This window comes from Cataglyphis hispanica, chromosome 8, assembly GCF_021464435.1.
Source record: "Cataglyphis hispanica isolate Lineage 1 chromosome 8, ULB_Chis1_1.0, whole genome shotgun sequence".
Taxonomy (NCBI): Eukaryota; Metazoa; Arthropoda; class Insecta; order Hymenoptera; family Formicidae; genus Cataglyphis; species Cataglyphis hispanica.
Window position 1 is genome coordinate 7506010 of NC_065961.1, and position 26349 is coordinate 7532358.

At 29.2% G+C, this 26349-nt stretch overlaps 1 protein-coding gene across 1 annotated transcript; it reads left to right on the top strand.

The window, feature by feature from the left end:
• LOC126851653 (3-hydroxy-3-methylglutaryl-coenzyme A reductase) lies at positions 1-26341 on the top strand. Its single transcript, XM_050595816.1, is given in 10 exon segments — positions 1-224; positions 17942-18149; positions 18449-18563; positions 19380-19467; positions 19567-19864; positions 20702-20853; positions 22311-22428; positions 22430-22891; positions 23121-24361; positions 24811-26341. Coding segments are annotated over 9 exon segments (2763 nt in total). The 5' UTR covers positions 1-224; positions 17942-17969; the 3' UTR covers positions 24920-26341.
• Positions 26342-26349: the final 8 nt, after the last annotated feature.

Below are 26349 nucleotides of genomic sequence, written 5' to 3' on the forward strand. Positions count from 1 at the left end.
ATCCTGCAGATGTCGCGAGGAGACAATGCACGACCTATCGTCTGCATTGGTCCTGCATTCTGCATTATGAGATGCTATGTCAGTGTATGCAGCAATGATGCAATCGAGTAATACTGGGATGATATGAAAGTTAATTGAATGAAAACGAATGTATAGAAGAGGTGGCGAGGACGTGCGGAGAACGATGCTTTCTTGACGATATTATCGGCATTACCCGGCTTGCAGTAAGTTAATCATCATTCCTCACTTTCTCTCATATAGGTTATGTTTTCACGAGATATTTGCGATACTTTCTTGCGATACTTTGATCGCTTAAGATCGAGGGACCATTTATCTACACGCATTTGAAAGCATATAATTCGCGCGTGTGACAAACACCAAATATGTTTATCGATATAAGGTCGTGGACTTTTATAAATTTCTCGATATATATTATATATATATACATACACATATATATAAATTTTGATATTTCTCGAAGTGCAATTCGTACCCACCTTCAATTCTCTCTGATAAAAATTTAGATTTGTCATTTAGTCGTGACGTAGCGGTCAAATTCAACAATAATTCTCTTTTCGATAAATTTTCTGACTTATATTAATAATTACATAATATTATCTTGTAGCTTTTGAAATTTTGCATTTTCCTGATATATATGTATATAGGATGTGTCAAAAATCTGGATACACTCAAATATCTTATAAACGTTACATTTTAGAGAAAAATATTTCAGACAAAAGTTGTAAGGCTTAAAAAGACGCATTTAATGACAGTATTAATTTGACCATAGGTGGCATTGCCAAAGTCAGGTCAAGATAAACTTAAAATTTTTAAGTGGAAACCCATTTTTTATTACATATTCTTGTAGCTTATCTCGAGAGCTTTTCAAAACATTATAATAAAGTATTTTTTCGTTAAGAATTTTTTGAGTTATTTTGTATCTTAATCTGACATATTTTAGTATAAAATATTTCGAAAATTATTTAGTGTTCGATATTTGTATCGTAATACTTTTATGTACAGAATAAGATGAATTAAATGGTGTACAGAAAATAATTGTTTTTAAAAAAAAGTATGCAATTATTTGCAATATATTTTTTTATAACAATTATTTATTTTTTCTTTACACCATTTGATTCATCTTATTATTCTGTACATAAAAGTATTATAATACAATTATCGAACACTAAATAATTTTCGAGATATTTTATATTTTATACTAAAATATGTCAGATTAAGATACAAAATAACTCAAAAAATTCTTAACGAAAAAATACTTTATTATAGTGTTTTGAAAAGCTCTCGAGATAAGCTACAAGAATATGCAATAAAAAATGGGGGTTTCTTTTTAAAAATTTTAAGTTTATCTTGACCTGACTTTGGCAATGCCACCTATAGTCAATTTAATACTGTCATTAAATGCGTCTTTTTAAGCCTTACAACTTTTATCTGAAATATTTTTCTCTAAAATGTAATGTTTATGAGATATTTGAGTGTATCCAGACTTTTGACACACTCCGTATATATATATATATATATACAGGATGTCTGATAATAATCGCCTCACCCGTAATGTACAGAGAGAGCGCATTAAACCAAGCAGAAAAGTCCTTTACCATTTTTTTGGATAACGCTTAATAAAAGAATTATTATTGAATAAAGTTTGGCCAAATATCGTCGATCTTTAGCCGGGCGTACGTCGATGAGCCGCGCTGTGACAGTGAACGCTCACGCACACTACCAAGCACGTGGCTCACCGACGTGTGTCCGGCTAAAAATCAGCGATGATTGACCAGACTTTACTCAATAATAATTCTTTTATTAAGCGTTATACAAAAAAATGGTAAAGAACTTTCTTGCTTGGTTTAATCCGCTCTATCTGCACATTACGGGGCGGTTATTATCAGACACCCTGTGAGTGTGTGTGTGTATGTGTGTGTGTGTGTGTATATATATATATATATATATATATATATATATATATATATATATATATACTATACTATACTATACTATTGGTGCACATACATATAAACATTAGTCTATTTAGAATAAAAAAAAAAATTTTAGCGGTATCGTACTTGAATTATTTCAGAGCTCAATTTTTGTAACATTTTATAAATGATCATAATGACCGATTCTAGACGTGAGCCCGGTCACGCGTCAACTAACAATAGAAATTTCGTTAAACGTATCACATCTATCATTACGTAACTCACTGACTCAATTATGTACGCATATACATATATTCTTCATGCATAACTTCGATGGTACATACGTCACCAGTTTGTGTCCTTTAGAAAGTGTGACGGGAAGCAATAGATTAGGCAAACAGACTTTCGTCACGTATGCGTAAATTAAAGAACGAAATTTGAACGACAACAAAAGTTACGAAAAACTCTGTGTTTAAGAATTTGGATGAAAAAGAGCAACGAAAGAGAAATATATTAAAATATAACAGATATCGAATAAATATAGGATATGTGATGATGTACTAGATAAACCGAATATTTTAAATTTATTATTTTTTCCTTCTCTTTCTTTCTGTTTATTTTCTTTATATATTTTTAAATATTATGTAACTGAAATCTTACCTAATTAAATCTTGTCCATGATAAATAAGAAGAAATAAATTAATTTTGTAAAACTAAATAAATCTATATATATAGTTAATGATTTATTTAAATATTCGAAAAAAAATTGATGTAAGATCATTTGGCTATAAATAATTATAACGCATATACAATCGCACCAAATTTCAGATATAATTAAATATGGTATATAATTAAATATCGTAAAAGAAAAAATATGATCTTATATAATTCCATTTTTTCCGAGTAGGGTAAAAAAACTTTGACGGAAGGGGTGGTGAGTATTGACAATAATCCCTTGTTTTTTTATCTATATTGTGGGATGAACATTGTTTAGGTCGGACATTTTAAGTAAAATAAATAAATTGCAATAATGCATACAGATATTTACTTATTCACATACATATATTAAATAAGTACAAAAAATGAACAAAACGAGAAAGAGAGTAGCAAGATTGATTCAACGCAATTAAAATAAAATATATACAGGTAAAAAAATCGAATATATTATATCGATATAATAAACAAAAATATATATATTTTTCTTATGCAAACTATGTTTTTGTTGCAAAAAAGTGACACTTGCAAATAATTTAACCATTTATCATCATCAATAAACCGATTATTATTTTAACCAATAATTAATTAAACTTTTTTTATTTGCTTTATTGATTACGTCAGAACGCATAAACATCGCGTTTCCAAGTACGTCGATTTGTTTCGTCATTCACGAAGTTGCGGTCCAAATCTTCTTTCTTAGAATTCCTTCTCTCGTTCTGGGTGTGTGGGATTTCCGTGTAATTTCTTGCAAGTCCGATAAATATACCATACGCGTCTTGCGGAAGAAATCGCGCCGCGTTGCATGAACGTTAACTTTGTACACGATCGTACGTGAGGCTGACTTTAAATTACAACGAAGCTATTTCCATTTTGTCATCGCCAGATTTTGTATCGAATGAATTTACTGTGATAATATATTTATGTATATATACATAAACAGCTTGCGCAATTGCAATTTTTTCCGCGAAAAAAAGAGCATTTTGTTATTTAATAAAATAACGCACACTGAAATAAATAATAAATTTTTATCATTGATGTCATATTTGCTTTTTGTGCAATAATAATAAAGCATTATAAAATATAATATGTTATATAATATTTTTATGTATTTTTCGATAACTATATATTGATTGTCTCTCCCTCAAGACAAATTATGTATTACATTTTACTGCTGTGATATTTTATCTTAACGTACACAATACATTCAAACGTGTTTAATTTTGCCTTTCTCCCTTTTTTTCGCAAAGAAGTAATCACATAAGCTTGAATTATTTTTTTTTTCACTACATTGATATATCAATAATATATATTATTCGGTTTTTTACTATATATTTTATATATACAGTATCTATATTTGATTTTAATTGCGTAAATCAATCTTGCTATTCTCTTTTTCGTTTTGTTCATTTTTTTGTACTTATTTAGTACAATGAAACAGATGAGAATTGTACATCAGTTAGATTTATAATATTTATCTTCAAGCATACAAATTAAATAAAAGTGAAACATTAGTGATTACAATTCATGAAAATATTGACATATGCGAATTATTTTTAAAATGCAGGTAGGCCGTTTTGAAAAGGTAGTAATTTTGTGATGTTTCTATACTCGAAATTTGACAATATTTACTGTCTCTTTCCCTCGTTTTACCTCTCCGTTTATCTGTTTGACATAAAATTATAATAGTATGAAGAAATGTAATTCTCGCGTAATACAGTGTCTTCTCTTATTACCTGAAGAAACTTATCAAAATCTGAGATTTTCAAAAAATTCATCGTAGAAGAATCAAGATATGCTCCTATATATATTTTCAAATCAATTTGGGGAATTTTTTGTTTAAATATTTTTTTACAGATTTTTCACAGATTGTCTTTATTTTACGAACAGCCAGGAAAATAAATTCGATTGATTAATCATATTAGTTTTCTTGTAATACTTTTTTTAAATATTTGAAAGCTTTATGAAGCTTTCAATTTTTTTTAATATTATACGATTAAAAAAATAGAATCTTACATTATAAAAAAAGAACGAATTTATTTTAAATTTTTATCTAAAAATGCTCTAGCTTTGAAAATGTAAACGAAAATGTTTGGAAAATTCTTAAAAAATTTTTCTAAATTTTGAATATATTATTTGTAATAATATACAAATATATTTAATCTTAAAAAAAAATTAAATACGTTTTTGCAAAGTTCTACACATAAATCAGTTGTATCAGCTGATTATACATCAAAATGTATCTAATTTTTTTATATCAGCTGATGTATAATCAGTTGATACATAAACAATTATGTGCATAATCAGTTTGTATCAGCTTGTATAATAGACCATTTTTTGATGAAAGTTTAAAATAAATTTGTTCTTTTTTTTTAATATAAGATTCTTAATATTTTTTTAATCGTATGATATTAAAAAAAATATTACAAGAAAATTAATATAGTCCCGATTGGCCAATCGAATTTTTATATATATATATATATATATATATATATATATATATATATATTTTATACATCGTCGTTTATATAAATATTAGTTAAAATTAATATACAAAGATTTTATATCTTTTATGTGTTTATTTTCAAAATAAAAGTGAAAGAAAAAATATATATAGTAAGAAGAAAAGTATGTATATATATATGTAGAGACAGAGATAGAGAAAGAGAGAGAGAATATATAAATAAATGAAACTGAATAATTTTTTATAAATTTTAATTTTTAAGTTAAAATAAATGAGTGATAAAAGAAACCGAATAAACAATCAGTATCATTTAACAATAATTATTATTTAACAATAATAATTAGTTTATATTTAAAAAATATATCTTTATAAAAACGCAATTTTAAAATTATAAATAATCTGACAGAGTAAGTTGATAAAAATGGAGGATTGCGTATCTCTCCAAGCCATACAAAATTTGTTTTATATTGTTTTATAGAAGGTACATTCATTTTTGATATTTTTTGTCGTCACGGTACATGACGACAAAATCGTTCTCAGAGTAAAAAAGATCAGACTGCAAAATTTGCATATTTATGATATAGATAATGTTTAAAAAATATATTTTTTTGTTCATGAAAATGATTGTGAGATGACCAAGCAGCTGACTCATGATCGTCAATTGAAATTGCGATCATGTATGATGCATCGTTACAATATAATTTAGAGAAGAGAGCATTGAACGATCCGAATAAACGATGACGTGAATAGCAAGTACAAGCGCGATTTCGTAAACACTTTCATTCAATTTTTCCTATGAAGTTACATTTCGATCAATTGTTCGGTGAAGCGGGAGTTTCCGGCGAAAATATATTCGGTCTTTTACCGTGAGAACGATCGCGAATCGGCGGTATACACGAAATGTAAACTGTTTGCAAACGCGTTGGTGATTTATGAGATTCCTCTCGATCGAAATGAGATAGACTTCCTCTAACGGTACGCATATAGAGAGCACGTTTTTCCTTCTCTCATTCTCCATTCGATTTAATTTTAGCATCGCTGAATGACCGCGAAACGAGAAGCATTGATATCTTTAATAATATTCTCCGCAATCTCGCTGAATAGTCCAATTTCTTAACTCTCTTCAGACTTGTGTGACGATTAGATTTATTATAGGATGTCTATTCCTGAAAAAACATGAAGAACTTGGAATTCTCAGGATTTTTTTTACAAAAATAGGAAAATCAAAGGGTATTCTCATTTTTTTTTGGAAATCAGAGAATTAAAAAAAAAAACTATTCTTTCTTTGATGATTTTACTTCTATATTGTAAACAATTGTCAAGCTGTATGAACTGTCAAAATATGCGATCTCTACAATGACAGCTATTCATAAGGATAGAGAACCAATTATCGCGGAAAACAACAATATCAATAATGCATTTTTTAGAAAGGGACCTGTTGTAGAATAATATTATTATTTTTACAGTAACATATCGCTTGTACAAAGAATTATTTGCAGCGCGCGACATTCGATAGTATCGTGACACAATAGAAAGCGAAGTAAAAATTTTTACTTCGTACGCACATGTAACGAAACATAAACAATTTATGCACTAGCCTTTCCCGATAGTGAGGATTATATATTGTTTATCATAAATGAGATATTGAGTGATAACAACGTTCCTAAAGATATGTGTCGGCCTACTGGATATAGGTTCCATGACGTGTAATCATCGTATAAACTCGCAGAATGGCCGCCGATTTTATTCGTTATTTGTACGACGACAGGTTTCTCTCGCTTTCCACTACCATGTTGCATTTTACGATCGTACGTAGCACTTTAACGAAACAGGCAAACGTTGTTACAAGGCTATGCCGATTTTTTTTAGCTTTGGAAAGTATAAACATTGGATCACATATGCCTATAGTCTTATCAGTATATTTTTTTATTAAAGAGAAAGAAAAAATTCTAAAATATATATATTATAATTTAAAAAAATTATAATAATAATAATTAATACGCTGTTTTTTTCGATGTTATCGTGAATTTTGTAAAGACGCAGCGTTAGGCAGGAAATTCTTCGCTAACAATAAGAACGAATTCTAAGAACGCTACGTGAGTGGCGTGGACTACTGCACAATTCCTGGCCTTTGACCTTAAATCTTTACTGAGAAAATTTCATTTTCTATATTCTATAATCAAAAAAGATTTCTATAATCAAACAGATATTGTTTTTTGATTGAAATAAAAGAAATTATTTTCTGGATATATATACATATGTATATATACATTTCTAAAACACTGTTACAATACAAATTTTAACATTTTGTTAATAATATTAGATAATGAAATATATTAATGTGTATATTGAACATTTTCAATTCGAATCGATATTTTTAAAGGATAGCATTTTTTTAATTCTGCAAATGGACAACCAAACGACAATTTGACCGAATGTCAATATTAAAAAAAAATTGAAATATTACGTATATTTATTAAACAATTAAATATCGATAGAAGTTTAAAATTTAAAGATGTTTATTAGAAATGTGCATATACGTAATACGCACGTCATACGCACACTTTAGAGTAGCATTTAGGGAAGTTATTTCCCCTAATTGTTTGGAGCGATGCATCATGCAATATCCTCTACTTGAAAGACAGTCGAGATGACGCACATGCCTATCATGGGGAAAGTTGTACTCCAAAACAAATTACGGATGTTGAAAGACAAACCAAGCGACTGAATCTGTACAGAAGTACAAAGTTTTTAAGAGATTCGAAGAATTTTTCTATTGAAGAGTATATTCGCGAGACGATCGTTTAACGCACGGTGCGAAAAGCCGAGACAAAATTCTATTGGCTCCACACACACACATACACACACACATATATATATATATATATATTTACAAAATGAAATTGATTTTTATCTAATTTACAAATTTGAAATTAAATCAAAGTGTAACTTGCGCGCAGGGTGATGAAATTCATATTTCTGAGCAAATTTTTTCGTCGTTTGATTTTTAGGATTCTTTATGAGATTTATTAAATAATTAAAATAATCGAAAAAGTGTATACACACAGATATAATTGTATTTATTCCCTTTTTCTGTTTTGTAAACGAAAACTCAATGATGTTTCAGTTTAACGTTGTCTTTTTCTTCTTTTCTTTTTTCGGGTTGTGCGAAAATTTTTTGCGCACTTACTATTGCTCAATTACAATTTTTTTTTTTTAATAGACTTGCAAATTGCGAGCGCCTATCGCTAACCGCCGCAATCGGATATTGGTACAATTTTGTGTAATGTATATAATGTTACGTTTGTAATGCGACGTAATATTAGTCGAAAAATATGAGGAGTTTATACCGTTCTACTTACCAATCTTTATTTAAGGCAAATATATAAGATTTAATTATTAACGGATGTTGGTTTTGCTCTTTAAAACCTCGTGATACTGATTTTTGCTTTTAAAAGGGAATGAAATGTTTTAGATATTTGAAAAAAATTTTATTGTAAAGGAAATAACGGCATTCCGACAAGTATAAAGATAATGAGAAACTTGAATTTTTGTAGTTGTACGATGAAGGTTGTGGCAGGTTCGAATTTCAGAAATTTCATTCAACGAATTTCAAAAATAAAATTGCAACACATAACATCACACGCATTTGTTCTCTCTTCTTTGTAAGACATTGCCGAAAACTTTAATATAAAAATATCAAGAGAGGTTATTGTATAATTTTAACGTTATAAGATATTAAATTTGCATATTGTGTGAGGTGTTTGCGAGTTAACAAATACATTTATATGTACAAGTCAATATATATGTATATACTGAACATTCTTTCATTATTAATTCTCTCGCATTACACTAGCAATTAATGATTAATTTTTATTATAAATTAAGATGAGATTTAAATTTTTTATTTGTATTGTAATTTCTACATATCGGTATGATTTATAAAAAATCATTATGATTTATAAAAAATTTAAGACGATTTTTTTTCGTTGCAGCTATATTGAATTATGACGCAAGAGTAAAATATATATATACTTTTTTCGCATTATTTTGCATTAATGAAATTTTATTAAGATTCCTGACAACCATGTGTGTTTATTATATATATATATATATATATATATATATATATATATATATATATATATTCATGTTGCTAAATAGATTACTTTACCTATTCTATTGCAATAGAAAATATCATCGTATATGTAATGATTGCTACTTGCAACTAACAATTAATTGAGTATATTATGGTTTGAGAATAGAATTTCAAATATTTTAAGAAATATAAGCACAATAAATTATTTATGTAAACTCGAACATTAGGAGCATTGCAAATGTTTTTTCCTAACCCAATCATTTGCTTTATATAATTGCATTTTTAATTACATAAAACGATCGACATAGAATATCTTATTTGTCTCATTATTTGGATTGATATGCGATTTTCAAGCTTTTGCATCACATACTCGAGATGTTTTATTTTATTCCAAGAAACATACGCACCAAAGTATGATAAAGATGATATCTTTAAATATATCTTTGTATCGGAATGAAAATATGCGTGCATATACGCATTCTATAATGATACGAAGTCGATTCTTTGAAATCAATTTTTTTGCATCAAAACAATCGCTCAAAACACTTGATTATTTTGTTTCCTTTCGTGCTTTTATGTGACACAGAAAAAACGTATTTATATGTATACAAAATAGAGATTGAACGAAACTGTAATAATTTACAATTATCAAATAACAGTAATTGTTGTATGTATATTAAAAAAAAAAAAAACGAACAGTTATGAAAATAGTTATAAAAGTCTATTTACAGCAATGTTTATAAATATTAATGTAAAAAATTAAAAGTCAAAACAGAAAAGAAATTACTCAAAAGTTAAAAATTCTAATAATTTTTATTTATAAAAAATTAATAGTTTTATTCAATCCCTGATACAAAATGCTCGCGCGCTAGAGGGTGAATACCGAGCGCGGCCGAGCGCGTCCGGAGATGGCCGAGGCAGCGGTACTAGTATATTAGTAAGCGCCGCTCGTGGCAAACGTCAGTCAGTCGATCGGTGTGCGCCGTGTCATACGGATGGGGAGTTTTACATCCCGATTATAGAACGTCAAATTTCGTAAAACTATTGAACTGTCAGTCAGTCTTGTCACATTTATTGCCGGGAATTGACCAACATTTTATTCTCTCGGATTTTACACATGTATGTATATACATTGAATTGTTCATTGAATTTATATATACAATACGGTTATTATCGGTCTCGCTAATGCATTTGCGCGTGCCGCGAGCATCATTTTGATATTTCGAGAACAATTGATGTATGCGATATACATCTGTCGTTGACGCGAAAGATCGTAAAAGAAAAATTTTGAAAAACAAAGCTACAGTAAAGAGCGCTTCTAAAAACCGAAAATAATATTTTGGCATCATCAAACAGCTAGTGTTACACCACGTACATAAGAACAAGAAGTTTCATTCCAAACATCTATTTTTCAATCAGGTATGTTTTATTTAATTTTGATGGCTTATTGTTCCATTTTTTCTTATTTTTTTCTGTTTGTATCCAAACATATTTGTCTTGTCAATGTTTGAAAGGGAATAGGTAGATTAGTGTTATTAAAATGAAGGTAGATTAGTTTTATTAAAATAAAGCTTCTGAGGGAAATTTATGACATCGAAATGAATTAAAATCGAGATTTGTTCTTTAACAAAATGTTTATTAGGATCATGAATTATAAGAACTAAAATTTTTTGTAATTGGAAATATGTATTAAAAATGACGCTAGAGAACTGAAGATTTTGTTTGCTTTGCAGTAATGTTGACTTAAAATAAAAAAATACAGCTTTTTTTTTTGTAAATTATCCTTTAAAATTAGTGGCCATAAAATAGCGTTTTTGGGGGAAAAAGTTGTGTGTGTTTTTTTTTCCCTCTCCCAAACTAAAATTTGCATAGACTTTTTAGGGGTTTAATTCGAAATTATACATATTGGGAACATGCTCAATTTTTTTTTTAATTAATTTGAGTTTCTATATTTTACAGTTGTCATTACAAAATGAAAAGAAAACAAAATATGGAGAAAAACGCGCTTAAAGTTTCGAAAGATTTTAAAATATTTTCGATACATATCTTTTCTAATGATTTTCAGCAACATAATCTTTTCATCACACATTTTACAATTAATGAAGCAATCATATTAAAAATAAGAAAAGATCGAGATTATTTCATATTCAAAATTAGAATTATTTACAGAAGAATAATTATTATTAGACGATGATCCGCGAAAATGAGTTCGTGTGCTGTTCGATTTTTCGGCTGCCAATCCGCAGCTTACCGAACATAAATCAAACGGCATTTTATTCAGAAAACAACAATTATGAAAAATAAAAAATCGATTTTTTTATTGCCTAATTCTCTTAATATATAATGCGTTATATATATATTACTCAATTCATCGTATGAAATAGATGCGATGTGAAGGGAAATAAATTTTATTTTTCTAAAATGTTTATTAGTCTAAAGGTATTAATATTTATATAATTAATTATTTAAATAATTAAATATTTATTAAAATTAAGATGCAACAAAATCTTTATTTTGCAAAGTAGAACTATAATCTATCATATCTGATACTTCCGTGAAACGTGAAATTGACATTCCCTTATATCTGAAAATAAAAACTACAAACCAACTTTTATATCAACAAGTTTTGATGCAGTTTGTTCGTAAGAAATAAATAAAAAAAAATTAATTGAAAACATTTGAATGCGAAAATAATTTGTTTTTGAAAATTTAATGTCCATTCATCTGAACTTCGTAATTTTAATATTACAAATATCTCTAATTAAAATTTTAAATGTTAAAATTCTGTTTCAACAAAATTTTAAATAATAATTTTTGCATGTCTTTTTACGTTCTTGTATAACTTTTTTACGATAATTTTGGATATTTTATTTAATCCTTAACGTGCACTGTGGGGTCAGATTAACCTTAGACAAATTCAACGTCAATTTACTTTGATTCCTCATTTCGATTCTCAAAATAAATCCCTTTTTTGGAACGCGCCTTATTGCACTAATTTTTTTTTAAAGTGTCATCTCGAGAGTAACAGATTAAATTTTTAGCTTAAAATATCAAAAATAGTATGAGTTCTGATTTTTTGAATAAAAAAAGTCATTTTTCACGTTGTTTTTTGGTGGAACTTTGGGAAATTTTTTTTCATATTCAAAATCAAATTTTATGTAAAAACACAATTTCGTAGTATAGAAGGATGTTTCAAAGTTAGTATGTAATTTTTTCAAGTCAAAAATTCAAATAGCTTTATTACAGCAAGCATTTAATAGTGGGGGCTGAAATGACCCCAGTGTGATCGTTATGTAATTCTGCTGAAGTGTGCACGTTAAGGGTTAATATTCAAATGAAACAATAAAAACACTTTATGAGGAAATAAAATAGTGGTGGGCAATTAATTTTTTTCTCTTAAGAGACTTTTTAAGAAATATAGATGAACTTTTGATCAAAATAATAATGGTCAAGAAGATTATAATGATAAATTTTATAGTTAACAGAATAATTGAATAATTCATCATTTAATTAATAATATTAATAATAAAGAAATGATAAAAATAAGTGCAAAAGGTCTATCATGTTATAGTATATATATATATATATATTATAATTTCATTTTTTTTTCAACTCTCGATCGACTGGCATCCACTTATAGCTAAAAATGTCGTTTTCTCTTGATATTCAACGGTCGCTCATAAAAAAAATAACTGATTTGTATATACAAATTGAAAAAATATTAGTTATTAGAATTGCTTAGTTAATCACAAAACTTTTGTAATTTATCAGACAATTTATGCGAAATTAATATTAATATTAATAGAACTTTTACAAATTGTAATGTAACGTTTTGTTTCGAATTATACATTTACATATATGTACATACAAACGAATAAATATCTCGTGAAAAAATGCTCCGAGTTCAAAATTTAAATCTAAATAATACTTTTATCGAAAGAGCTTGCTAAAAGTTCATTAAACGTATTATCTTAAAAATACTATTCTAAGACATATATATATACATTGAAATAGGACTTTTATTACGACCCCAAAGACACGCGCGTGAGTTACCTACACACATAATGTGTTGCGAGTCAATTCTTATTGTCAATACGCTATTTTATTAGCCGCTTCAGCCTCGCAATTTGATAAGAGAAGGCTAGACGTTCGAAAGACGTTATATGTCGGCGAAGAAAGTAAATTTCATATATTTGAGGATTACCCAGTCGCGAGAGAGAAACGTATCGTATGGAAAAAGTGAACAACGCGAAGAAGCGACGCGATTGAAATGTTGCATTAATGCGAGAAGAGAAGTGAACGTTCCTGGAACGCAAAAGAATAAAGAAAGTAGCAACGCGTTCTCGGCGCGTTTGGAAAAGTGTAGACATTTCACCTCTAAATGCACGGCAGTTGACGAAAACCGAAAGTGAAAATACGAATTATGAGAAAAAGGATGTGCACAGGATGTTCGAAACACATGACGCACTTTCTCTCTCGACTACGATATTGGAGAGATTGAATTAAAAAGAATGTGACTGTTTGTCAGAATCTTAATCAAGGTGTCGATAGTCCTTGAGTTATAAACGATTGAGAAATTGAAATTGAATTGTTCTACATCAATCGAGTTACTTTTTATTTGCATGATGCAATTGTATACTTTTTATTTCTGTGCAATATGATAGGTATTCATTATTCAGAGTAACGTCATCTATAATATATAATAATAATTATTACATCCGTTGCATTATATATATATATATATATATATATATATATATATATATATATATATATAATCAATAACAATTTTTGTCAGAATAATTTTATATAACTCATTTTAAACCAGAAGAGCAAAACCTGGATTTAGCATCAGAAGAGCAAAATCTGGATTTTCTTTACTTTTTTCTTTTATTTTTGAGGAATAGTTGCCAATTATTGAGACATATCTTCAAAGTTTTTTTCTAATTCAATCGGAAATGTCAAAACTCACATATTTATCAATGCAAAGGGATTTTGTGAGCGATATGTCTTTGCATAATCCGATGAATGCAGTCAAAAGTGTTGCATTTTTCATGGCGCGTTCAGTCATGATATGCATTGTCTGCTTAACTTGGTTTCTTCTTCTTACAGAGCGATTTATCGCAAATCGCATTTTCCATTAGATCAGTATCATTATTCTTTCAGGCTAGACTGCTGTTCCTTGTATATTAAAAAAATCCGATTTTAACATTTTTCTAAGATTTTTATTGATTTACAATTGTATTCTGTTATCGCGCGTGTGATAATTTCATCAACCGAAACCTAGATTAAATGGATATGTATTAATTATATATGGATACATTAAAACGATATCAAACTGTTATTAAAAAAGTTTTAAAAGACATTTTACAAATAAAACTTTTTAATTAATATACACCTCCTTTGTCGAGAGAAAGAGTTATAATATTGCAATGCAAAACTAATTCATTTATTCATCATATCAAAGACAGTGGTGAATGTATTATGGAGAAAAGTAGATAGATAAATAGATAAACTCTGTGAAAGATAACACTATAGGACAAAAAATCACTTTTTCTTTCTCTCCGAAGTGGGATAGTACGTTTTCCGAAGATTTTTTCGCGCTGAAATGCCGTTACCTAAATTTATCCAGCAGGATTTAGAGTAAATTGGAGTAAAAAAGAGACCAAAAATGGTATTTTTGGTCATTTTTAACATTTTTTAGTGGAAAAAAACTGATTTTTAAATAAACTTAATGGCATCTGAAAGTGTAATTTAGGAGCTTTCAAACGAATTTTGATTGTACAACTTTTTTTCGTCAAGTTATGGCTGTTTGAATTTTAAACATTTTGTATAATTTACAAGAAATATAAATACGCATTTATATATAGAGCAGTAAATAAAAAAATGTAATTGTAATATAAATTTACTTGCAAAGAATAAGTTAAATATAATTATGATTCCGTCATTTTTAAGTTGATAATTAAGTGTAATAGCATATGTACTCAAAGTTCATATTTGACCTATGATAATTCCGCCACTTTTTTTTTTGAATTGACAATTAAGTATAATAACATATATATGTAATAGTAAGAATAATAGCAAAGTTTATACTTGACCTATTCTTTGCAAGTAAGGTCATATTACAATTATTTTTTTTATTCGTTGCTATATATCAATATGTATTTACCTTTCTTGTAAATTATACAGATTATATGTCTAAAATTCAAACAGCTATAACTTGATGAAAAAAGTTGTACGATCATGAATCAAAATTTTTTTGAAAGCTCTTGAATTATATTTTCAGATGCCATTAAGTTTATTTAAAAATCAGTTTTTTTTTTGTTGCAAAAAAGATGTTAAAATAGCCAAAAACGCCATTTTTGGCCCTTTTTATTTCAATTTACTCTAAATCCTAACGTGCTAAGTAAATTCAGACAACGACATCGAGTTCAGCGCGTAAAAATCTTCGGGAAACTACCCACTTCGGAGAGAATTTTGTGTTCTACTTGTGTAATAGAAATATAAATGTGTATATAAGATATTCTAATAGGATTCATACTATTACATTTTTTGTCAAGAAATAAACATTTATTTCTTTTAGCAAAATTTTATTTTATTTTAATTTTATTTGGAAATGCATAATTTTCGAGATCTTTAATTTTTGAATATATTTAGATATATTGATTATATTTGATGTTTTCTTGATTTTTATAAATAATTTATAAGATTTTGTAAAATTCTATATTTTAAAAGTTTTGCTAATTTTATTGTAAATATATAATTAAGTCTTATACATATAAATTTTGTTAATAATCGAAAAGAAATTTTATTTGGATTGATAAAATAAACTCTATTATGGCAATAAAAAGTGTGCCTTCGGATTCTTATAATTAAAGTTGATTTATTTGTTTTTTACAGTTTTATTTCTTTTTAATATATTATTTGGTATTTAGCTCATACTTTAAAAGATATTACATTGATTGTTAAAAAACAAGATATTTCGAAAATAATGCATATATTTTTAGAAATTTTATCAAAGAAAAAAGAAAACAATTTAAAATTAATTTCTTTTTTCTTACAATTAAAATAACATAATATAAAATACAATAAGTAATGATAATTTTTAATAGTAAGTTTTTTAAATAATATGCATTTTTTAAAAGCATAATTTAAATTATTACCTAAATATTTTAAATCTGCTCAGCGATTCATTACGATGTCCCCCAAATCATTTTGCATAAGTGTGAAAGCGTTAATTGCAATCGAAGGAATGGGTGTTTCTTTAAGATAGCATCTGTTAAAGACAGTAAGAGGACAGTCTCGGTTGCGTAGAAATACTCGCGAGTACTTCTCGACTCTTGGAAAGTCACCGACCTTGACAGACATTTCGAATCTTACGCCAGTACTTATCGTACCTATTAAAAAACTATATGTTTTACGGGCATCGATATATAGGATGCCCGAGAACTTGAAAATATCCTTGGTTAAAGGGACATTCTGTATACGTGTGAAGTATTTATAATTTTATTCATTTTATTTCGGAGATTCATTTTAAACGTCTCAAGTTTGACATTTATATGAAATGAAATTTATTTGATTTTTTTTTAACAGTTATTTTCCCAGTAGTTAATGATTGATTAGAAAGCACGAAAAGTAGAATATTTAATGTATCCGGGAACGAATTGGATGTTACAATAACATTAACGCGCGGTGAATTTCTTACGGTGAAAAAAAGTATGTGAAGACATCTCGGGTTTCCAACTTTTCAAAGAATATTACACTAGTGCAAAGTACATTTTTGACAAATGGAAATTTTTGCATTAAATATGAATTATTCGACGATGTTGGATATATATATATATATATTCATAACTGTCAGAATTAATTTCTTAACTCTAAAAATTTCCATCAAGAGTAGAATCGAGATATGCAAATATTACAAAAACGGTAATGATAAAAGAATTGCATTTAATGATTAAATAAGTTCTAGAATATATTATTTATATATAATAGACATTGATTAGCGCGCTAACCAAATATATGATAGCTAGTGTGCGAATAAAAGTGTGAGTATACAATAGAGATCAAGAAAGATGAAGAAACAAACAGGTCTAAAAAATGTGATAATTTAATCTTTTCTAGTGAGACTAACTTTGCTGAAAAACGTTATCACCACGCAACTTTGATCTATTCTAATCAAGTAATATATTATTCGGAATTACGAAATGAAATATACAGCATACTTTATATTTACAGGCGCATTTATAGTTACAATCATTTTTCAATGTGTCAATTTATATCGTTTTAAATATTTTTTTAAAAGAATAATTGTGTTGTTTGGCATCTGTTTAATATTTCTTGTTCTTATTGTAACATAAATCAGGAATTTTTACTGACAAAGATAAAAATGTTATATGAAGAACATTTATGTTATGAAAATTATTTTGCTTTTTTTTCCTTTTTTTAAGTAAACCTTAAAAAGGTTTACTTAAAAAAAAATAAGTTAATCTTTGCGAATAATATTCCATTTTAATACTCTTATCTAGCATTTGAAAGTGGCATGAGTGAAAAACATTAAAAAGCGTACAAACATATAATAAAAAAAAAAAAAAATTAGAAAATTGTACCAAAAATCATTAAAATCTTTGTTTTATCTAGAATTTTAAACATTAATTTTTGAAAAAACAAATAGAAAAGAATTTTTCTATCAAATTTGAGTAGATATTCTGAAAAAATAATATGTTGCAGATCTTGCACGGCAAGACAAGAGGACACAATGTTGACGCGCATATTTGAAATGTACGGCCGGTTTTGCGCCACTCACCCCTTGGAAGTAATCGTCACGACCTTCACTTTGACAGCGTGCATGCTCAACATGGACACCGGAACTAGACAATCGCGTGAAGGCCTATCCGGTGCTACGTATTGTAATCACAGCAGATGCAATCTAGCCACGGTAAATAGATTTTATAAGTTTTGATTGTCCTCCTATGAGCATCAACTTTTTTTACACCAAATTTTTTTTTTACGATATTTTATTAGAAATTAATAAAAATATTAAAATTATATCAATAATATTAGTTGTAATCTACACTCATTATATAGTTATAATTATATATTAAATATTATATTTAAAAAAAATTGAAATTATTATTTTAAAATATGCATTAGCGAAATAATTAATACAATTTTATGTGTACTATTGTTTTTATGATTTTAGTAGAGAAAATATATTTATAATGTATATATGTTCAGCAGGACCTAAAAGCAGCCGACATTGTACTAATGACGATAATACGTTGCTTGGCGATATTATTCATTTATTATCATTTCCGCAATTTGCAAAGAATGGGATCTAAATATATTTTAGGTAAAGGTATTTATACACTACCCTTATATAAATTTCTCTCTATTATTTTCACATACTTATTACGAGCTTTGATTTTAATTTCTCATGAATTATTTCGTTTTGCAAACCATTTATTATACTTTTATACTATTATATTTCAGTCTCTATCATATTTCCATATGGTAGAGACTGAAATTCGCAGAGAGAAAAATACGTAACAATTATGCATATCAGGATTATTAATAAACCGGATCTTCCCAAGCGGTCCGTGAAAGCCTTCGACGGCGGGAACAGTGAAAGTCTCGTGGAAAGTGATAGAACACAGTTCTCTGTGCGGAATATCGCGCGTTCAATTACTCTTGATTACTGAATTCGCCCATGCGAATTAATATTAAATTATGTTGTAATTAACGCGATTACCCTCACACTAATTTATTTTAATTCGCAATGAGCTCGGGTATCTTGTTGACACATTGACAATCGTTAGAAATTTAAACCGAATTATAATTTCATAGAATTATAATTTCAAAGTTGAATACTTTTGAATAGATAACTATAATCCTTACATTTGTTTGAAAAAAATAAATGAAACAATTGATCGATTTATAAAGCCCTTTATTAATCCCATAATCGAACTCATCGAAATTATCATCAGTTTTGTTCATTAACAACGATCAACACACATATGCTTTTTAATTTATTATATATTAATTTTATTTATTATTATCGAACAAGCTTATTCATTTGTAATTATTATTTTTTTATTAATTTATATATTAATAATTTATTATATACATGTATATATACTCAGCAGATTTTTTCTTTTTTATATTACAGGTATTGCCGGCCTGTTTTGTGTATTTTCTAGCGTGGTGTACACCACCAGCGTGGTGAATTTCGGTCGCAGCGATATCGCGGACTTAAAGTGAGTAATCATATATCATGTACTTATAATATATAATATCTTTACGTATGAAGGCAAAATCTTCTTGCGGTTGTATGTAACGCGTTATTCTTTTTCCAGAGATGCCTTATTCTTCTTTCTGCTTCTTATCGATCTTTCCAAGGCCGCAACGTTAGCGCAATGCGCACTGAATTCGCGAAGTCAAGAGGAAGTCAAGGCGAACATCGCGCGCGGCATGTCTCTATTGGGACCGACCATCACCCTGGACACTCTTGTGGAAACTCTTCTGATTAGTATAGGATCTCTATCGGGTGTCAGAAGGCTGGAGATTCTCTGCACCATCGCGTGTCTCGGAGTGATAGTCAATTACGTTGTCTTCCTAACATTTTATCCGGCATGTTTGTCACTTATATTGGAGGTAGGTATAATTTGATTTGAATGGTTTTCTTAAAAAAGAATTTTACATCGGAATTACGCTTGTAATTTTTTCTCTAAATCATTTTGTATATATAATATATGCATAATCTATCCTATTTTAAGTGCAAAAGTATTATGAAATTGAAAAGCACAGATTTATAACTCATTCGTCGAAGGAATCCGAAGAATATAATGAAAATAATTATAAAACATAAATTTAAAAACATATACAAATGCTAAATGTATAAAAGATAAATATATTTTTTCGATATTTAGAATTTAAATAAGATGCGAAATCAAATTTATTTAAATATAAGAATTTGCAAAAAAACTTACAAGAAATCGTTGCGAATCGGATTCTGCTTTTGATGAAACTTTACACACTTGTTTCAAATCGAATTACATGATACTATAGATATATACTAAAGAATATTATAAAAAAATTAATGTATAATATATCATTTGTTATGCAGATATATTAGAATTTGAAAATTATTGAGACTCAAACTTATCTGATGTAGAATTTGTCGCAACTGATGAAGTAAAAGAACTTGAAGAAATCAATGAAGATGAGAAAGAAGATATGTCTTAAAATCGCTTTTGGGCAGTAAAATTTTTTTTGGGCACACTAAAAATTTTTAAATTCATCTATTTGCTTTCTTTACTTGTATGTAAAGTTTTAAAATCAGAATTTCCGAATTCGCGAGGTTCCTTAGTTTAGAAGTATTACTAAGACTACACTTAAAAAAAAATTTCAAAATCACAAATTAAAGGCAAATATTTCAATATTATACAAACGGTAAAAATTATTTTGTCACATATGAAAATATTATTACAGCTTTCTCGCGGAAATAATAATATGGGCCGCTTGAGTGCGGATAAGATATTCATAATGCAGCCGTTAAATGAGGAAGATCAGAAGCCGAATCCCGTGGTGGAACGAGTCAAGATGATCATGATCGCCGGTCTATTTATAGTGCACGCCAATAGGTACATTTACATTATATCCCGCTATGATAACGCAACAAATGATTTCTTCACGTCTCAAATGCGCGAACTTTAGAAACTTTAGGAAGGCGGTTGTACACGACAATGTAATATCATATATATACGCGCGGCAGAGCAGGAAACCGTGGCAGAAGAAGCTATCGTGAATCTGACCTCATTCTTTTTTTATGTTTACACTGCTTTTGTCGAACATCATGTTTATAACACCTAATTTCGACTTTGGGGGTCAGGTTCATGACAACGCGTTAACATACGTACAGATCTCTATTCAATGAAAAGTGCATATTCAATGAAGCTTTTCGCGGAATGGATCGTATCGCTAAGATGTTTGAACGTTTTCAAAGGATTGTCAGTATCGTGATCGATGATATGAACGAGATGCGAGCTAGCTCGCTTGCCACACTATTACAAATACTTCTGTTTTCTTGTTAAATTTTAAATGAATGTTTGTGTGATGCAACGAAATCGATAGCACTGCCATTAAAAAGTGTTGTTTATTGTTTCTTGGACAAAAGGGTTTTATGACAGTCTGATTCTTTATTTAAAATCGACAAAATCGTAAATATAAAAATTGCAAAAATCGTTTTGAACAAATAAAATGTCATTCTCGTGTGTATTAATTCGGGTATAATTCTGATATGCCGCGATTTTACTTTTTCTGCACAAGAAAAAAAAGAAGTCTCCCGCAAAATTTCATTTTATATAATAATTACAATACAATATTTTATACAATTGTACAATTTGTTTTGAAATATTATATTAAGTGTTACGTTTTTTTCATACAAAGTTCTCATGAATGATAATGTGTCTACATATTTTAATATTACATGAATGTTAATAATAAAAAAAAACATGTACAAAAGATCGATCATACAAAGTAAAGAAAATCCAAAAATAAGTGGCACTATGGAGAAGAGGTAAGGAATGCAGAATACTTTACGTTTTTCCGTTTATTACTCGTCGAATTAATATTTTAGTTTAAGAAAAGACACTGCATTTGTTTTGTGTTTGTTTTATTTTTCAATAAAAAAGCTTTCTCTCATTTATTTAATATAATATAATATAATATAATAATAATGTAATAATATATAATAATAATTAATATAATAATATAATTAATTATAATATAATTAATGCAATATGTAATGTAATTACAAATCGTGGTATATGTAAAACATAGTTTTATCTCAGAATTTTAATAATTTTAATTATAAATATGCAGAATATTATGATTTATGTAACTGTAATTATCATTTCGTTAAAATTGCATTTACAATTTTCATATGGACATAAATAACAGGAATATAATGACAAACTTATACATTTTTATAACTATGCATTAAGTGATATGATCGCACAATTTTACATATATTACTGTATGTATAATTATTTATATTGAATTATGTATTAATTTGTTCATTTCGTTGCTATCCTTGCAGCCGTTGGTCTCTTAAGAGTGAGAAAAATGAGTATGCGGCGGAAATAACGACGACATCCACAGATTCAAACACGATGTTAAACGGTTCCAATCATAACGAAAATTTCGGAGTAGAAATCTCTGATTAGTTGGCTGTTACCCAGCGCGGATTACATCGTGATATCAATTTTGCTATTGGCATTGGTCATAAAGTTTATCTTCTTCGAAGATAGAAGCGACATGGTTGCCAAACGACTAAGATTCCAGCGAGAGAAGAGAGAAGCGGTAGCGGAAGAGAAAACGGGGAGTCATCACGATGGCTCTGTCAGTCCGGATAATGCAACCATGAATATGTCGTTACGACAACGATTCGGCATTCCAACTCTGCCGATGATTCAACAGCCGATTTTTCCTTTATCTGGCGTGGGCGGCGGATGGATTGAAGCTGATAACGATACCTATGTGGAATATACCGACAGGGAGGTGCAAACTGACACGATATATCATGGCGTGAATGAGTCGATTGGCGAGAACGATTCATCACTGAAAAAATCTCAAATCCCTAGAAGTGTAGAAGACTGTCTTGAGATATATAAGTCTGAGGTAAGAATTTTTTTTTATTCTCTCATATTATTATTATAATATTATACATAATTCTGTAACGTTCACATGGAAACTGAATACACTATTTTGCTAGAAAAAAAGAGATGAGTTACTCAAAATATTTAAAGTAGGCAGCTTGCAGTGCTTCTACTTCTTTTCTGCTTCTAATCTTCTCTACCTATTTGTTTATTAAAAATCAGATTATTTATTTCAACGTTTTCCTTTGCAGCTCGGAGCCAACGTATTAACGGACGAGGAGGTGATACAACTAGTGAATCATAAACACATAGCTGCATATCAGTTGGAAAAAGCAGTGGGCGACATGGAACGCGGCGTTGGTATTAGACGTCTCATTGTGAGTGCCGCCGGCAATTTCACCGAGGAGATGGCGGATCTGCCATACAAGAATTATGATTACAACAAAGTATTAGGTTCCTGTTGTGAGAATGTGATTGGTTATTTACCGGTGCCGGTTGGTATCGCCGGGCCATTGCTGATAGATGGTCAGCTGTATCATGTGCCGATGGCTACGACTGAGGGTTGCCTAGTGGCATCCACAAATCGTGGTAGCCGCGCGCTCATTAAGTGCGGCGTGACTAGTCGCATAGTGGCTGACGGCATGACTCGCGGACCGGTGGTGCGATTCCCAAACATCGTACGGGCGAGCGAGGCAATGTCGTGGATGCAACAATCAAAGAATTTTGAGGAGATGAAGAGAAGTTTCAATCAAACCAGTCGCTTCGCCCGCTTGACAAAGATCCAGGTGCGAATTGCCGGTCGACATCTGTTTGTACGCTTTGTCGCCAAAACTGGCGATGCTATGGGTATGAACATGTTGTCAAAAGGCACGGAGAAATCCCTGCAGATGGTGCAGACTCACTTTCCAGACATGGAGATACTCTCCCTTAGTGGAAACTTTTGCACCGACAAGAAGCCCGCGGCTGTTAATTGGATCGAAGGCAGGGGTAAAAGCGTAGTATGCGAAGCGATCGTACCCGCGGACATTGTGACTAACGTGTTGAAGACTTCGGTGCATGCATTAGTTGACGTCAATATCAGCAAGAACATGATCGGCTCTGCCGTAGCAGGCAGTGTAGGCGGCTTCAATGCTCATGCCGCCAATATTGTTACCGCGATCTTTATCGCTACTGGACAAGATCCCGCGCAGAACGTTGGTAGCAGTAATTGCATGACGCTAATGGAACCGTGGGGCACCGAGGGTAAGGATCTATATGTGTCATGCACAATGCCTAGCATAGAGATTGGTACGGTGGGCGGTGGTACGGGTCTGCCGGCACAAGGCGCGTGCTTAGCGATGCTGGGAGTGAAGGGAGCACATGTCGCGGAACCTGGTGAGAACGCCAGCAAACTCGCCCGAATCGTTTGCGCTACTGTGCTCGCTGGCGAATTATCCTTAATGGCCGCGCTAACGGCCGGACATTTGGTCAAGAGTCATTTGAGGCATAACAGGTACGTGGTTTATGGAATATTTAAATTGAAGAATTAAATGCAATAATGAAAGCCAATTATTATTACAATGTGGATAACTATGATAGAATGATTAATATAACAATTTTTCCTGATTTCAATATTAACAACATCGAGATGTTTAAATGAAAATAATTGTCCCCCAAATTATTTTATAATTACAATTTTTCAAGAGAAGACTTAAAATTAAAATATACAATGTTTCTTTCTCATAAAAATATTCTCATAAAAATAATGATTTTAATATAAAAATTTGAATGATAGAACGAGTCGATTTTGAACGCAACGACTAATTCAGTTAATTTATTATCGTATTATTAATTAATTAAATATATACTTCTCTCTTTTTCATAAATATAGAATTATTTTAGTTATTAATTTACTTCAAATTTCATTTTGTAAATAAATCGCATGTTTTACTCTGTTTGCAGATCATCTATTCTAGTTAATAGCTCGGTGAATATAACTCACAGCGGTGGTAGTGACGACAGTGGAAAACTAACTGTACCAAGCGTTTTACCATCCTCGCAAAATCTTTGAATTGATTTCATGCAGAAATCTTAGCGTTAAGCAGCAGAATGTACGTTTCCGTAATCTCCGTGTAATACAAACTATGGTCTGCGCATTGTTTCGCACCTGCCTCATTAGTATTCCAAAGAAAGAATTATTTAAGTATGCATGTTTCTGCTGTATGCGATGAGATGTAGGTCGAACTATAATAGATATTACAATATGTATGTGCATATATATATGTACATGTATGAAAAGAGAAGTGTCTGATAGTAATGAACTTTACCTCTAGGTACTATAATGTAAATAATATACTTTCTGATTGCGTTTCAAAATCTGCAGTGAATTCAGGATTTAAAATTTGTACGTGAATTAAATTTCAAATTTAAAAAACTGCCGATGGAACTAATCGTAGAAACTACGAGATATATAGAACAATATTAATAAATTATATAAAATTTGCATGTTATTTTTATATTATAACAATGCATAAATATTGTAACTTTATAGTCACAGATTTCGTTGAATATAGTATAAAGGTCCGAACGAAGGACCTCATATTTATTTCGATAGATTTCGATGATTTGATTCAATTACGACACATAATATTTTTCTAGCTATCCTAGGTTTCAATAAAAAATTATACAATTGTGCCCAGTTCAATGCGACCAATTATCTGTTTTACTTGAAGGACCACACATGCTCAGTTATATATGCTCATTTGTATTGCGATTATGAATAGCAAGATAAATATATAAAAGAATTAAATAAAATTTAATTCAACTATTTTTCCGTGTAATATCAAAAATATCGCTTGAGCGATGTCTTCTGAAAATAGCATAGATCTTTCATTAGTTAAATTATTAGAGGAAACAAAATGCATCCAAATATATCTGAGAAAATTATAAAACTAGAAATAAGATTAGATAGAAACATCATAAAAGCGATAGATCTTGTGCAATTATTATATTTTTATGTATTTGAAGGTGTATGTAAGGGAAGATTGATGCACATGACTGTCTCAGGTAAAATAATTTAATGTTTTAAAGTTGTATACAAAGTATAAACGTTATATTATGTAATCATTAAAAATTATAAAGTGATAAGTAGAAATGCACTAAAAAGAACTGAATTAATAGGTTTTAAATACTACCGTAAATTTAGTACACGTTTAACACGTCATTTTGTTAAAATTTTAATTAAGAATTTAAAAAATTTATATAAGTATGTATAAAATAAACCGTTTTATTGAACTTTATTTTGTAAAATAATAAAAGGTGTATGAATTAAATAACCCTCAACGGTATAAATATCATGTGCATAACATATCCTAATAAGTTTCCGGGAGAAAAACCGGTTTCGAGAAACTTATCTAAAAATTCGTAAAAAGCGAGCAAAAATTATATCTTACAAAATGATAATATGATGAAATATACATTAATTTGCATATTCTATTGTGT